The following is a 16183-nucleotide window of genomic DNA, read 5'->3' on the forward strand; positions in this document are numbered from 1 at the left end:
CTCCATACCCAAGATGGTCATGTAGGCAGCCTCTGCCTGACATGTATCAAAACTGGACTCCCGGAAGGAAAGCAGGTGTTCAGCATAAACCATACTGTTTGTACGAATAGTTTAGGCATAATAAGCCACTCTTGTCATTTTTAGGAAAATGGGAAATCTCTCAAAATCCAAGTTCCCCGATGCCAGCCAATGGCTAATCACGTAAGCAGACTTTTTAAAGGATAAGAAGTTAGGCCTGCTATATTAACCCTTCTTCTGCAGAATCCCAGTCTGTAAATACTATTTCTTTAAATTGGTCTTTTGAGAGATACGGGGATGGGAGTGGGTTGAAGATTGTATTCTTTGAGCCAGTTCCACTTGAGATGAAAAATAAGAATAGAAAAGCAAAGATAAAAGGAAGAAGAACTTTGGGAGGCTGAGGCAGGCGGATCAAGAGGTCAGGAGATTGAGACCATCCTAGCTAACACAGTGAAACCCCGTCTCTACTAAAAATACAAAAAATTAGCCTGGCGTGGTGGTGGGCGCCTGTAGTCTCAGCTACTCGGGAGGCTGAGGCAGGAGAATGGCGTGAACCCGGGAGGCGGAGCTTGCAGTGAGCCGAGATCACGCCATTGCACTCCAGCCTAGGTGACAGAGCGAGACTCCATCTGAAAAAAAAAAGAAGAAAAAGCAAGAGAATTGAATACAATTTTAAAAAGGAAATTAAAAAAAAAAAGATTGTACTCTGACAAATACCAGGAGTACTGCTGTTTTATTGTCAGTTATATGTGACCCATATGTCTTAAACATTTAGTAGTGAAAATTGAGGAGCCTGATAAAGATCATACCTGAATAGAAGGGCATCCTACCTCTTTGCAAAAGTGTGTCTAGCTTGTGCCCATTGGCAGGCCCAAAATATTCTTAGGAAATGGTTTTTAGTTGGAAGGCCGAGGTGGGCGGATCACCTGAGGTCAGGAGTTTTAAGATTAGCCTGGCCAACATGGTAAAACCCTGTCTCTACTAAAAATACAAAAAAACTAGCTGGGCGTGGTGGTGGGTGCCTGTAATCCCATCTACCTGGGAGGCCGAGGCAGGAGAATCTCATGAACCTGGGAGGTGGAGGTTGCAGTGAGCCGAGACCACACCATTGCATTCCAGCCTGGGCAACAGCGTGAGACTCTGTCCTTCCCCAAAAAGAAAATGGTTTTTAGGCTGGGCGTGGTGGCTCATACTGTTAATCTCACTACTTTGGGAGGCCAAGGTAGGAGAATCACTTGAGCCCAGGAGTTCAAGACCAGCCTGGACAACATAGTCTGTTACCTATAGGGGCTGGAGTGCAGTGGTGTGATTGTGGCTCACTTCAACCTCTGCCTCCCAGGTTCAAGCTATCCTCCCACCTCACCCTCCCAAGTAGTTGGGACTACAGGCACATGCCGCCATGCCTGGCTAATTTTTATATTTTTGTAGAGATGGGCTTTCGCCATGTTGCCCACACTGGTCTTGAACTCCTGAGCTCAAGCAATCCACCTGCCTCAGCCCCCCAAAGTGCTGGGACTACAGAAGTGAACCACCATGCCCGGCCTACACAAGCAATTTTTTTTTTTTTTAACTAGCCAGGCAGCTTCTCACACCTGTGGTCCCAGCTATTCAGAAGGCTGAGGTAGGAGGATTGCTTGAGCCCAGGAGGTTGAGGTTGCAGTGAGCCGTGGTTACACCACTGCTTTCCAGCCTAGGTGACAGAGCAAGACCCTGTCTCCAAAAAAAGAATGGTTTTTAATATGCTACTATTGGCCAGGTGCGGTGGCTCACACCTGTAATCCTAGCACTTTGGGAGGCCGAGGCACGTGGATTGCCTTAGCTCAGGAGTTTGAGACTAGCCTGGGTAACGTGGCAAAACCCCGTCTCTACTAAAAATACAAAAAATTAAGCCAGGCGTGGTGGCTCACGCCTGTAATCCCAGCACTTTGGGAGGCCGAGGCAGGTGGATCATGAGGTCAGGAGATCGAGACCATCCTCGCTAACATGGTGAAACCCTGTCTATACTAAAAATACAAAAAAAATTAGCTGGGTGTGGTGGCGGGCACCTGTAGTCCCAGCTACTCGGGAGGCTGAGGCAGGAGAATGGCGTGAACCCGGGAGGCGGAGCTTGCAGTGAGCTGAGACTGTGCCACTGCACTCCAGCCTCCATCTCAAATAAATAAATAAATAAAATAAAATAAAATAAAAATACAAAAAATTAGCTGGCCGTGGTGGCACGTGCCTGTAGTCCCAGCTACTCCAGAGGCTGAGACAGGAGAATTGCTTGAACCCAGGAAGCAGAGGTTGCAGGGAGCCGAGATCACTACACTCCAGCCTGGGCGACAGAGCGAGATTCTGTCTCCAAAAAAAATACGCCACTATGCACATGCACACAAACACAGACATGATTGGACTTCACATAGCATGACAATAAAATGTACTTGGAATTTTAAGATAGGGACTGTGAATCTCCTGCCATGGCTGTGTCCATTAAAGGTAACAAGAAGAAGCTATTAATAATAAACCACCAGTAGCACTAATACACCTAACATGGAGGAGTGCCGCTTCCAGTGTTTCCGTCAAGATGAACTGTTTCCAGATGTATTTCTGAGGGACTAAATTAGGTGTCTTTGCCCAGTGGAATTATTTGACATAACTCTTACATAGGTCTGAGCTAATTAATTAAGAATTTCACAGAGGATGTCTTGAGCTCAGGAGTTCAAGACCAACATCGGCAATATAGCAAGACCTGTCTGTACTAAAAATAAAAAATTGGCCAGGCATGGTGGGTCACGCCTGTAATTCCAACAATTTAGGAGGTTGAGGCGGGCGGATCACTTGAGCCCAAGTTCAAGACCAACCTTGGGCAACATGGTGAAACCTCATCTCTACAAAAAATACAAAACTTAGCTGGGTATCGTGGTGCATGCCTGTAGTCCCAGCTACTTGGGAGGCTGAGGTGGGAGCATCACTTGACCTTGGGAGGTGGAGGTTGCAGTGAGCCTCTGAGATCACGCCACTGTAATCCAGCCTCAGCAACAGAGTGAGACTTTCTCAGAAAAAAAAAAAAAAAAAATAGCCAGGCATGGTGACACATGCCTGTGGTGGTCTCAGCTACTCAGGAGGCTGAGGTGGGGGACTGCTTGGGCCTGGGAGGTCAAGGCTGCAGTGAACCGTCATCGTGCCACTGCACTGTAGCTGGGGCAACAAGAGCGAGATTCTGTCTCAAAAGGAAAAAGAATTTCAAAAAAGATAAACCATGGACACATTCAGCTGGCTCTGTGCTTTCCCAGGCATTCTCATCTTCTAATAGAGAAGCTGCTAGCTACATGTGACTCCTGAGAACTCGAAATGTAATGTGATTGAGGAACTGAATTTTTTTTTTTTTTTTTTTAGACAGGATGTCTCTCTGTCACCCAGGCTGGAGTATGGTGGTACAATAACAGCTCATCAGACCCTTGACCTCCCAGGCTCAAGTGATCCTCTCACCTCAGCCTCCCAAGTAGCTAAGAGTATAGGCACCACACCTGACTAATTTTTTTTTTTTTTTGGCCAGTGGTGGGGTGGGGGTAGAGACGGGGTCTCACTATGTTGCCCAGGCTAGTCTTGAATTCCTGGGCTCAAGTGATCTTCCCCACTTGGCCTCTCAGAGTGCTGGGATTACAGGTATGAGCTCCCACACCAGCCACAGTAACTGAAATTTAATTTTATTTATTACAAATTCAGATGTAAGTTTAACCACATTTGGCTAGTGGTAGCTATAATAGACAGTGACACTATAGGAGATATCATTGTAACTGAATTTCTACATAAATTTTCCTTAGGGCAAAATTCTACAAGTGGAAAAACAGCAAGATATATTCGTATTTTATTTATTTATTTATTTTTTGAGACAAAGTCTCGCTCTTGTTCCCTAGGCTGGAGTGCAATGGTGCGATCTCGGCTCACTGCAACCTCCACCTCCCAGGTTCAAGCGATTCTCCTGCCTCAGCCTCCCAAGCAGCTGGGATTACAGGCACCTGCCACCACGCCCAGCTAATTTTTGTATTTTTAGTAGAGATGGGGGTTTCACCATGTTGGCCAAGCTGGTGTTGAACTCTTGACCTCAGGTGATCCATCCACCTCAGCCTCCTAAAATGCTGGGATTACAGGCGTGAGCCACCACGCCCAGCCAGTATATTCATATTTTTAAGATTCTTACTATCCATTTAACTGGAGATTTTTAATCAGCTGTACATTTGAGGAACTATTCCAAGACCTGATTAGAAAAGCAGAAAAGAGCCTGGAACTTACTCCATCTCTTTGCTCAGTGGTTCTCAATCTTGACAATGCAGGGCTTTTGTTGTTTTTGTGGTGAGGTGGGGGAGAATGGTGGTAGTTTTAGCAGCTAGAACTTTTAAAACTATATAGATGTCCAAGGCCCTCCCCAGACCTGCAGAATTAGAATTTTTAAAGGTGGATGTCTGAGCATCTATAGGTGTTTATAAATACACAAGTTAATTTGAAATACATTCTGTTTTAGGCTAGTAGGGTGGCTCACACCTGTAATCCCAGAACTTTGGGAGGCTGAGGCAGGTGGATAACTTGAGGTCAGGAGTTCAAGACCAACCTGGCTAACATGGTGAATCCCTGACTCTACTAAAAATACAAAAATTAGCCAGGGATGGTGTTGCACGCCTGTAGTCCCAGCTACTTGGGAAGCGGAGGCAGGAGAATCACTTGAACCTCTGAAGCAGAGGTTGCTGTGAGCCGAGATTGTGCCACTGCACTCTAACCTGGGCAATAGAATGAAACCCTGTATCATAAAAAAAAAGAAAGAAAATTTAATTTTATTTTTAAATTCCAAAATTTTTTGAGACCATAGAAACTTTTTTTTGCAGATAAAAACATCTACGTGCCTCTTTACACTAATTTTCTCTTTCTATTGTAAACTACATGAGGATATGGACCTTTTTTCCTCTTAAATTTCTTTTGCATGATGCTTTGTGTTTAATACTATTAAATATGCATTCTAATCATGTTTTTTCAAATATATATTTTTAAAATTTTATGACAAGATAAATGAGTGATTCTCAGCTGGGGTTGGAGAAGGAGCTTCTATAAGAATATCAGGGCTGGCCAGGCGCAGTGGCTCATGCCTGTAATCCTAGCACTTTGGGAGGCCAAGGCGGGCGGATCACAAGGTCAGGAGATCGAGATCATCTTGGCCAACATGGTGAAACCCCACCTCTACTAAAAAAATACAAAAAATTAGCTGGGTGTGGTGGCGCATGCCTGTAATCCCAGCTACTGGGGAGGCTGAGGCAGGGGAATCGCTTGAACCCAGGAGGCGGAGGTTGCAGTGAGCTGAGATCATGCCACTGCACTCCAGCCTGGTGACACAGCAAGACTCCGTCTCAAAAAAAAAAGGAAAGAATATCAGGGCCGGGTGCAGTGAGTCACGCCTGTAATCCCAGCACTTTGGAAGGCTGAGGCGGGCAGATCACGAGGTCAGGAGATTGAGACCATCCTGGCCAACATGGTGGAACCCCGTCTCTATTAAAAATACAAAACTAAGCAGGGCATGGCAGCACAAGCTTGTAACCCCAGCTACTCGGGAGGCTGAGGCAGGAGAATCGCTGGAACCCGGGAGTCGGAGGTTGCAGTGAGCCAAGATCGCCGCTGTACTCCAGCCTGGCAACAGAGCGAGACTCCGTCTCAAAAAAAAAAAATATCAGGGTAGGGCCAGGCACGGTGGCTCACACCTGTAATCCTAGCACTTTGGGAGGCTGAGGCAGACAGATTGCCTGAGCTCAAGAGTTTGAGACCAGGCGCAGTGGCTCGCGCCTGTAATCCCAGCACTTTAGGAGGCTGAGGTGGGTGGATCACCTGAGATCAAGGGTTCGAGACCAGCCTGGCCAACATAGTGAAACCTTGTCTCTACTAAAAATACAAAAAAATTAGCCAGGCGTAGTGGTGCACGCACCTGTAGTCCCAGTAACTCGGGAGGCTGAAGCAAGAGAATCACTTGAACCTGGGAGGCAGAGGTTGCAGTGAGCCAGGATCGCGCCACCACACTCCAGCCTGGGCAACATGGCAAAACCCCGTCTCTACAAAAAATACAAAAATTAGGCATGGTGGCATGTACCTGTAGTTCCAGCTACTCAGGAGGCTGAGGTGGGAGGATGGTTGGAGCCCTGGAGGCAGAGGTTGCAGTGAGCAGAGATCGCATCACTGCACTCCAGACTGGTTGACAGAGCCAGACCCTGCCTCAAAAAAAAAAAAAAAAAAAAAAAGTCAACTAAGTGCAACTGGCCTAAAAAGCAGTTAGTCCAGATTGTAGCAGGAGACTGGAGGGCCCTATGAAGGCAACTTCCAGGAGAAAATTGAAATTGATGGGTTTGAGGGTATGGAAAAATATATGGATAAGGCAAATAGCAGAGATGTTGGCATATTTGTAAAAAAATAATAGCTATATGGGAAACCAAGCAAGTGAACAAATGAGGCAGTTATTAACTCTAGGAAAAAATAGGTGTATAAGGAAAGAGAGACATTGTCTGGGCACAGTGGCTCATCCCTTATATAATCCCAGCACTTTGGGAGGCTGAGGTGGGTGGATCACCTGAAGTCAGGAGTTCGAGACTAGCCTGGCCAACATGGTGAAACCCCATCTCTACTAAATACAAAAATCAGTCAGGCATGGTGGCAGGCACCTGCTATCCCAGCTACTCGGGAGGCTAGGGCAGGAGAATCACTTGAACTGGGAGGTGGAGGTTGCAGTGAGTCAAGATCATCGTGCAACTGCACTTTAGCCTGGGCAACAAGAGGGAAACTCCATCTCAAGAAAAAAAAAAAGGAAAAGAGACATGGTTTTTTTTGTTGTTGTTTTTTTGTTTGTTTGTTTTTGTTTTTGTTTGTTTTGAGATGGAGTCTAGCTCTGTCACCCAGGCTGGAGTGCAGTGGCGTGACCTTGGCTCACTGCAACCTCTGCCTCCCGGCTTCAAGCAATTCTTCTTTCTCAGCCTCTTGAGTAGCTGGGACTACAGGCGCCCGCCACCACACCTGGCTAATTTTTTTGTGTATTTTTAGTAGAGACAGGGTTTTACCATGTTGGTCAGGCTAGTCTCGAACTCCTGACCTCAAGTGATCCACCCACCTCGGCCTCCCAAAGTGCTGGGTGTACAGGCTTGAGCCACCAGGCCTGGCAGAGACATAGTTATTTCTATTTGCCTCAGCTCTGAACCATATTTGCATAGTCATAATAATATAAATGTGGACTATTGATTTAACCAAATTATGCCAGAGCTGTGTTGGTAGAATGAGAGCAGGAGATACAGTGGAAGATGATGATGTAAGAAGCTTCGTCTTCATCTACCATAGTAGGAAGTTAAAACTGGCTGACTCTGGGTACATTGCCTGTGAGTTAGCCCTGCTCTGCAAGGAGCAGTAAAGAAAATTTAAAAAATCTAAAATTAAGTCATACCCATATAAACATTGTTTAAGAATAATTATTAAAAAGCAGGATAACACTGTGCATGGTGGTTCACGTGGTAACCCCCGCACTTTGGGAGGCCAAGATGGGAGGATCGCTTGACTCCAGGAGTTCCAGACCAGCCTAGGCCACATAAAGAGACCCTGTCTCTACAAAAAGTAAATAAATAAAAAGCAGGATAACCACGGAAAATAACTGAAGGTAATTGCTTCTGGGAAAAGGTTAGTGGGGAATTAAGTCAAGAGAAATTTAGGAATTAATTTAAAACCATATAATAACAAATTTCTCTTTCTACAGAAATCAATTTTTTTTTTTTTTTTTGAGACAGTCTCACTCTGTCACCCAGGCTGGAATGCAATGGCATGATCTCGGCTCACTGCAATCTCCATCTCCTGGGTTCAAATGATTCTTAAGTAGCTAGGATTACAGCCACCTGCCACCTTGCCTGGCTTTTTTTTTTTTTTTTTAATAGAGACGGGGTTTCACCATGTTGGCCAGGCTGGTCTCAAACTCTTGACCTCAGGTGATCCACCTGCCTCGGCCTCCCAAAGTGCTGGGATTACAGACATGAACCACCATGCCTGGCCAGAAATTACAGAATTTTATAATGTACTTGGCCAAAGTATATTCAGATTTATCATCACTTAAAGTTTCTCTAAACAAATCTAGCAATTTATAGGTGAAGTCCAGTGCTTTGAATGGTAGACCTGTAATAAGTTTTTGTTAATCAGAAGGTATTTCTCTATAAGGAGATTTTTGCTAACTCAACCTGTTTCTATTTTCCTTTTAGGTTTAAGTTTTTGAAACTGAAGTAGGTCTACACAGTAGGAACTCATGTCGTTTCTTGTAAGTAAACCAGAGCGAATTAGGGTGAGTGTTTTTCTATTCTTCTGGCTTTACTATTTTTGTTTTCTGAAAAGCAGTGTGTTTTGGCAGATGTTGTAGGTGGTTTTCTATGTGAGGGTCGGATTGATACGGAAGTGAGGGATGTAGGAAGTAAGGCAGGTAGTGCAGCCTCCACTCCTGAGAAGAGTTTGCAGACAGAGGCTGACCAGAGACACAAAATTTACCACCAGCTTGTCTGATAGAGAATAAATAAGAAGAAAGTGGCTTATTTCATGAATATCAGTCATACAACATTAAATGAGTCGATGATACTTTTCAGTGTAGATGTTTAACTGCTTATGACCCCCCCGTGAGTTTGTGAGTTTCCAAAATCAAGTTGTAATTACTAGGACACTTTTTTCTAAGTAATGTCATTAGTTTTAGTTGAAGACTTTTTGAACATGAAAGATTTTATTATACTTCAAAACTTCATCAGATAAAATGACCTCAAAAACAATACTAGATTTAGCTTCTTTACAAATTCCCATTATTTCATGAGTTTCTTATTTTCTTTTTTATCAAGTACCTAATTTCTAAATGCAGTTGTAATTATTTTAGAATTTTGTAACAGTGTATAAGTGCTATGATATATTATGAGTACACCACTTTCTTTACATTAAAGCATAATTTATGTTTTTTGATGCGGTGCATATAATTTATATGAAGTTTTAAATTTAGGATGTTACTTCTTTTTTGATTTGGAAAAAATGGTTATAGGTAAGGACAGAGAATGATGCTATAGTTCCAATTCACAGTCTGTATCATGCAACTTATTTCTGAATGTTACTTAATCTTTTTTCTAATGTTTATGCATATAAGAACAATTTATATTAGAAAGAGTAAACTTCACTGTTAATTAAGAGGAAAAAAGGAATCTCTCCATAGGCTGAACTCTGCCCAGTGGAAAGAATGTCCCCAAGCCAAAGTGTAACACCAGTCCTTAAGGGAAATACAATCTTGATTCCATTGCTTTTAAATATGAGCTCCTTGTCTGTTTCAACATAGCCTAATTCAGGTGAAACGAAACCACTGATCAGAATGACAGAAATCTAATACTCGTTTGAAATAGGCCAGTAAAGTGAGCCATAAATTGATCCTGCTAGTTTGATCTTACTAGTTTGGCCCTTGTGAACTTGGCAGAAAATGTAAGCAGCCATGTCTTTAGAACCCCTAGTGGATAAAGAATATACAACTTGTTGTGTGTCGTTTTACAAACTAACAGGGTCTTGTGAGTAACTACTGTTTCATCTCTGTTTTCTGTGTTATGAATTCCAGTAATAGTTTTCAAATTGACATCAGTGATCCAAGGCATCTGTAATGTAGAATGAGTAAGATGGAACCAATCAATATAGGGAAGGCAAAAACAGTCTCCATTATTACAGCCAGTACTATCTATTTCTCATCTGTCAAATTTAAGAATTATTCATCAATTAGGCAAAGAGGAGTAGAGGAAGGAATCTTGTTTTTAGTTCATTTCAAGATTCTGTTAAAAACTTTTCCATAGAAATGATTCCTAACTGTACTGCATGATTCTGTTTTCATAGTTGTGACTTTGTTTGTCTGTCTAAAGGTTGATAGCTAATTTGTTGTGGCTTGGAAGAAATACTAATTCTCTTTGGGGTTTTCCTCTTTAGCGGTGGGTCTCGGAAAAGTTCATTGTTGAGGGCTTAAGAGATTTGGAACTATTTGGAGGTAAGTACAGTATGGCATTTAGCCATCACTTCAGGATATAAAAATCACTACTTTTTTGTTGACTAAATCAATCTATAGCAATTGGCAATTCTAAGGGCAAGTGTAACCTACAGTTGTTGGATTTCTTTGGTTCCTTTTTGAATTTATGATTTCCTAAAGATTTGAAGACTAACCTGGCAATTTTCCTTGGCCTGTCTTGATTGTTAGAAAGCCAGTATTTACTTAAAAGCATATATGTTTTCTTCTGTCCAGGTGAAATACATATTTTTAAAGGAAGAAAACTATTTAAAAGTCTCTAGCCTTGATTTAAAAAATAATTGTCAAGACAAAGGAAGCAATGATATGAAAGTTCTGGTTTTACTGATGAATCTAGTTGACTCATTTTTTCATGGTAGAAATTATGAGACTTAAGAAAACTAAGGAAAAATCTTTCAGAGCAAAAATATGAACTTCCTGTTGTAAAACCTGACTGTTGATTTCAGAAGTAAACCTTGACAGGCCTAGGCATTACCCTTTGGCCATTTTCAAAGTGAGCCTTTTTGGGAACTGTCATCTTAATTTAGGGCAAAAAAAATTATTTTCAATAAAAATAATAGTAGAGCCCCATTCTTTGTGTCTGAATACTAAGATACTCTTTTAGGATCCTATAGTTTAAGAAACAGATTACCGGCTGGGCGCGGTGGCTCACACCGGTAATCCCAGCACCTTGGGAGGCCAAGGCGGGCAGATTACGAGGTCAGGAGATCGAGACCATCCTGGCTAACACGGTGAAACCCCCTCTCTACTAAAAATATGAAACAATTAGCCGGGCGTGGTGGCAGGTGCCCGTAATCCCAGCTACTTGAGAGGCTGAGGAAGGAGAATGGCATGAACCCAGGAGGCGGAGCTTGCAATGAGCGGAGATCGCGCCACTGCACTCCAGCCTGGGTGACAGAGCTAGACTCCGTCTCAAAGAAAAAAAAAAAGAAAGAAAGAAACAGATTATCAGGCCGGGCATGGCGGCTCATGCCTGTAATCCCAACACTTTGGGAGGCTGAGGCAGGCGGATCACTTGAGGTCAGGAATTCGGGACCAGCCAGGCCAGTGTGCGGAAACCCCATCTCTACTAAAAATACAAAAATTAGCTGGGCGTGGTGGCGCGCACAGTAGTCCCAGGTACTCGGGAGGCTGAGGCAGAAGAATCGCTTGAACCCAGGAGGCAGAGGTTGCAGTGAGCTGAGATGGCGCCACTGCATTCCAGCCTGGGTGACAGAGCAAGACTCCGTCTCAAAAATAAAAATAAAAATAAAAAAATAAGATTAGCGGCTGGGCACGGTGGCTCATGCCTGTAATCCCAGCACTTTGGGAGGCCAAGGCAGGCGGATCACCTGAGGTCAGGAGTTCAAGACCAGGCTGGCCAAGGTGGTGAAACTACATCTCTACTAAAAATAGAAAAATTAGCCAGGCATGGTGGCGCAGACCTGTGGTTCCAGCTACTAGGGAGACTGAAGCAGGAGAATGGCTTGAACTCGGGAGGTGGAGGTTGCAGTGAGCCAAGATCACACCACTGCACTCCAGCCTGGGCGACAGAGCAAGGCTGAGTTTTTGGGACTCCGTCTCAAAAATAAAATAAGAAGTAAATTTAAAAAACAGATGATCAGATTGAGTACATTGGTTAGCTGATCCAAAATACCCCCAGATAGGTTTTTTTGGTTTTGTTTTGTTTTGTTGTTGTTTTGTTTTGAGACAGAGTCTTGCTCTGTCGCTCAAGCTGGAGTGCAGTGGCACGATCTCGGCTCACCGCAACCTCCGCCTCCCGGGTTCAAACGATTCTCCTGCCTCAGCCCTCCTGAGTAGCTGGGATTACAGGAGCACACCACCATGCCTGGCTAATTTTTTTTTGTATTTTTAGTAGGGACGGGGTTTCCATTTGGGAGGCCCAGGCGGGCGGATCACGAGGTCAGGGATAGGTTTAAGTAATTGAAAACTCAAACTTGTTAGTTACTAGGTGGTACCTATTAATTTATTTTCCCTAACACATCTCAAAGAATTTCTGGACTAGTAATATTTGTGAACTTTGTCAAAGTGTTATGTTTTAGACAAATGGGAGTTTAGAAAAATGATGAGTTCTTTATATTTTAGTTGGAAAGAATTAGTTAGATGCACAGTAAAGGAAAGGCTAGTGGAACAAAAATACCACATTCTGTTCCTGTTCTCATTTTCTTCCCATCATTAATGGGAATAAAATGGTTTAAAAGTAAACAATGAGGCCGGGCACGGTGGCTCATGCCTGTAATCCCAGCACTTTGGGAGGCCGAGGCGGGCGGATCACAAGGTCAGGAGTTCGACCAGCCTGGCCAATATGGTAAAAACCCCATCTCTACTAAAAAGACAAAAAAAGATAGTCAGCATGGTGGCGCACGCCTGTAATCCCAGCTACTCAGGAGGCTGAGGCAGGAGAATTGCCAAGATCGCACCACTGCACTCCAGCCTGGGCGACAGAGAGAGACTCCGTCTCAAAAAAAAAAAAAAAAAAAAAAGTAGGCCGGGCATGGTGGCTCACGCCTGTAATCCCAGCACTTTGGGAGGCCGAGGCAGGCAGATCACCTGAAGTCAGGAGTTGGAGACCAGCCTGGCCAACATGACAAAACCCCATCTCTACTAAAAATATAAAAATTAGCCAGGCGTGGTGGCAGGCACCTGTAATCCCAGCTACTTGGGAGGCTGAGGCAGGAGAATCGTTTGAACCCGGGAGGCGGAGGTTGCAGTGAGCCAAGATCACACCACTGCACTCCAGCCTAGGGGATAAAGCAAGACTCTGCCTCCAAAAAAAAAAAAAAAAAAAGAAAGCATTTTCCTTGGTAACTAGACTTTTCTGATTTTGTTTGTAGTTTAAGTTATTTAGAATTGTATAATTTGATTAGAAATGTATAATCACTCCAATATTTTACAGTTAAAAATTTTCAGTTTGGTGATTTTTATCACTTTTACAGAATAGAGAAGGTCAAAAGCACATACAGAATTTGACTTAAGAACAGAAAGTTATTTCAGTTGTCCTTTGTTTTGTTCATTTTCACTAGGACTAGTAGAGGGCCAAAATGCCTTTGCTTTATTTACATTTAGAATCAAATCTATCTGACTTTAGAGAATCAGGTTGGGTAATGGTCCTTCATACACGTGTTGCTATATTAAAACTTTTTGCCCTTTTTTGAAAAAACATGTTTTCTGGTTCCCACACTCACTGGGAAATGGCCAACCATCTCTGTAACTTCTGTAACTATATAATGAATTGTTTATTCACAAAGTATAAGGAACTGGCCTATTCATAATAACATTGTGTGTTGATGCCAAGTAAATGTTATGACCAGAAATGTAAGAGTTGAGTTCTATCCAGTAAAGAATACCCATAGAGTAGTAGTCTTGCCACCTTTTGAAGAACCATAGATCCATGTTTAAAGCCCTATCTCTCTGCAGCATTTTTACTGTGGATCTATGTGTGTGTTTGTATGTAGCCCCGCAGGCACTTTTTGCTGTAATGACTCTTAAGTGGTTTCTATTAATAAATGTAGTCCTAAGTACAGTAATTGCTGTTCTGAATGTGGGTGTGTCTTCTGCTAAAACACAAAATGCCAACAATCAATTTCTCTACCCCAGAGCAGCCTCCGGGTGACACTCGGAGAAAAGTAAGTGACTTCCTAGGCCCTAGCACTATGGCTGTTGCATGGAGATGACTTCTTGTGGAAGTTTGTGTGTTTTGTTGGCTTATCATTTTATGTTTCTGCTTATCTGTCACTGAGCTTTATTTGTAGTGTGATTTTTGTACTTGTGGAGATTCAGGTTTCACCCTGGAAATATTTGGATGTGTAGTCTGAAAACTGAAAAAAGTCTCAGGTACTTTTTGTCTCTTCTGGGGATTAAGGTCTCCTCCCCTCCCCAGCCCTGCCAATCAACCACCACCCCTTCCCCCAAAAAAGTAAGTTTCAACAATCAGAAATACGGTTATTGTTTAGTGACTAATGGTATTAAATTTTCCGTCCTTAGTCTATTAATAATAGATTTTAGTCCACAGAGATAATACAGATCTCTGTCTAGATAATAAGACAGGACCTTAAATCTCTTACCTTAAAAACAAAAGCAAAATTAAAAAGTATAAAGCAGAACATTTACTTTTTTCATTGGTGAAAGCTGCAAGATTCTTACCCTGTTTCTTTCTCTTCTAGTTTATTTTACTTAAATAGCACCAGATGTGCACAATGTACCAAGCTATTTTGGAATATATGAATCAGTGTCTTATAAGGAGAGAGGATAAGAACCTTTCCTACCTAGACTTCTGACTCTGTTCAGATTGCAGACATTTGCAGCTTCTGCAGCAGCCCCAAGGTTGAGTGAAGGACAATGATGTTGACTGGGAATTTCTGAGTAAAGCTTTGGCTGTGCTTATGTCATCTGCTAATCAGGAGCACCTCTCTATCAGATCCAAATGCTTTCCAATCTGGAGACCAAAAACGTTCCCTATAGGCTTAGTTAGCTATTTTTCTAGAATACAATGCCAATTACATATAATTTTTATATTTTTACAGCTGCTGATGTTATATCAAAAGTCATCCTGTGTGAAACCTGTGGGAAGTTGAATGTGTTTATTTGGTAGCATTTTGTGAATATTGTCTTTGTATGCTTTACTGTATTTTGTTTTAAACTCTTTAAACATAGTTATTTTATGGTCATTTCTGAATATCAGCTGCTTATTTATTTTTCAAATGCTTCAAAATGAATAAAATGCATTTCATGGTGGGGGAAACTAAGAAAACACTTTGACAGAATTAGTTCCTTTCTATGAGCAATTGGAGATTATTACATTGCACTAATTAAACTATGCCATGCTGCATTTAAAGAGAATGGGCTAAATATTTCATTCTTTTTATCTGAGTTTAGACCTGTTCTAAAACTGAAACAGTGTGATGAACTAACCTGCCTTTCTTGTGGCAATGTCAGATGAGCTAGACTTCTTCCCTTCAAAATATTGCCTGTTTCCTTGTTTGTTTGTTTGTTTGTTTTCCTAAATGAAGTTTGGTCTCTCTTTGAGTTCGGACCTATACAATATCCACAAAGTAGAAGGCCTCTGTTTTAGAATCATTCCTAGTGAGCTGGGGACAGAGCAGTTGCTATCACTGGACTAGTTCATTTTATGCAATTCCAGATTGCCTGTGAGCTCATATTGCCAGTTTCATAAAGAACTTTCTTTTCTTTTTTTTTTTTTTTTTTTCTTTTTTGAGACCGAGTCTCACTCTGTTGCCCAGGCTGGAGTGCAGTGGTGCGATCTCAGCTTACTGCAACCTCTGCCTCCTGGGTTCAAGCAATTCTCCTGCCTCAACCTCCCGAGTAGCTGGGATTACAGGCATGTGCCACCACACCCCGCTAATTTTTATATTTTTAGTAGAAACAGCATTTCACTATGTTGGCTGGTCTCAAACTCCTGACCTCAAGTGATCTACCTGACTCAGCCTCCCAAAGTGCTGGTGTTACAGGCGTGAGCCACCATGCCCAGTCAAGAACTTTTTTTTTTTTTTTTGTGATGGCGTCTCACTCTGTCGCCCAGGCTGGAGTGCAATGGTGTGATCTCGGCTCACTGCAACCTCCACCTCCCGGGTTCAAGCGATTCTCCTGCCTCAGCCTCCCGAGTAGCTGGGACTACAGGCATCTGCCACCACGCCCAGCTAATGTTTATACTTTTAATAGAGACGGGGTTTCACCATGTTGGCCAGGATGGTCTCAATCTCTTGACCTTGTGATCCGCTTGCCTCGGCCTCCCAAAGTGCTGGGATTACAGGCTTGAGCCACCGCGCCCGGCCGGAGCTTCACTTTTGTTGCCCAGGCTGGAGTGCAATGGTGCAATCTCGGCTCACTGCAACGTCTGCCTCCTGGGTTCAAGCGATTCTCCTTCCTCAGCCTCCCAAGTAGCTGGGATTACAGACATGTGCCACCACACCCAGCTAATTTTTTGTATTCAGTAGAGACAGGGTTTCACCATGTTGGTCAGGCTGGACTCAAACTCCTGACCTCAGATGATCCACCTGCCTTAGCCTCCCAAAGTGCTAGGATTACAGGCGTGAGCCACCTTGCCTGGCCAAGAACTTTATTTTCTTTTTTTTTCTTTTTTAT

General features: G+C 42.9%; 1 protein-coding gene across 7 annotated transcripts in view; it reads left to right on the top strand.

Moving 5' to 3' along the window:
* The window catches only part of STRADA (STE20 related adaptor alpha), a 42833-nt gene that overhangs the window by 8455 nt on the left and 18195 nt on the right, over window positions 1-16183 (top strand). For 3 of the 7 annotated variants that reach the window (XM_032138696.2, XM_058431958.1, XM_032138697.2), the window contains exons 2-4: window positions 8259-8338; window positions 9988-10045; window positions 13679-13707. In XM_032138696.2, coding sequence (XP_031994587.1) covers window positions 8303-8338; window positions 9988-10045; window positions 13679-13707 — 123 coding nt within the window. In that variant the 5' untranslated portion in view covers window positions 8259-8302. Of the gene's footprint in view, window positions 1-8258; window positions 8339-9987; window positions 10046-13678; window positions 13708-16183 lie in introns of those variants that run through there. The other 4 variants (XM_032138698.2, XM_058431959.1, XM_032138699.2 and 1 more) reach the window with 4 other exon arrangements.

Source organism: Hylobates moloch, unplaced genomic scaffold (assembly GCF_009828535.3).
Source record: "Hylobates moloch isolate HMO894 unplaced genomic scaffold, HMol_V3 SCAFFOLD_19, whole genome shotgun sequence".
Classification (NCBI taxonomy): domain Eukaryota; kingdom Metazoa; phylum Chordata; class Mammalia; order Primates; family Hylobatidae; genus Hylobates; species Hylobates moloch.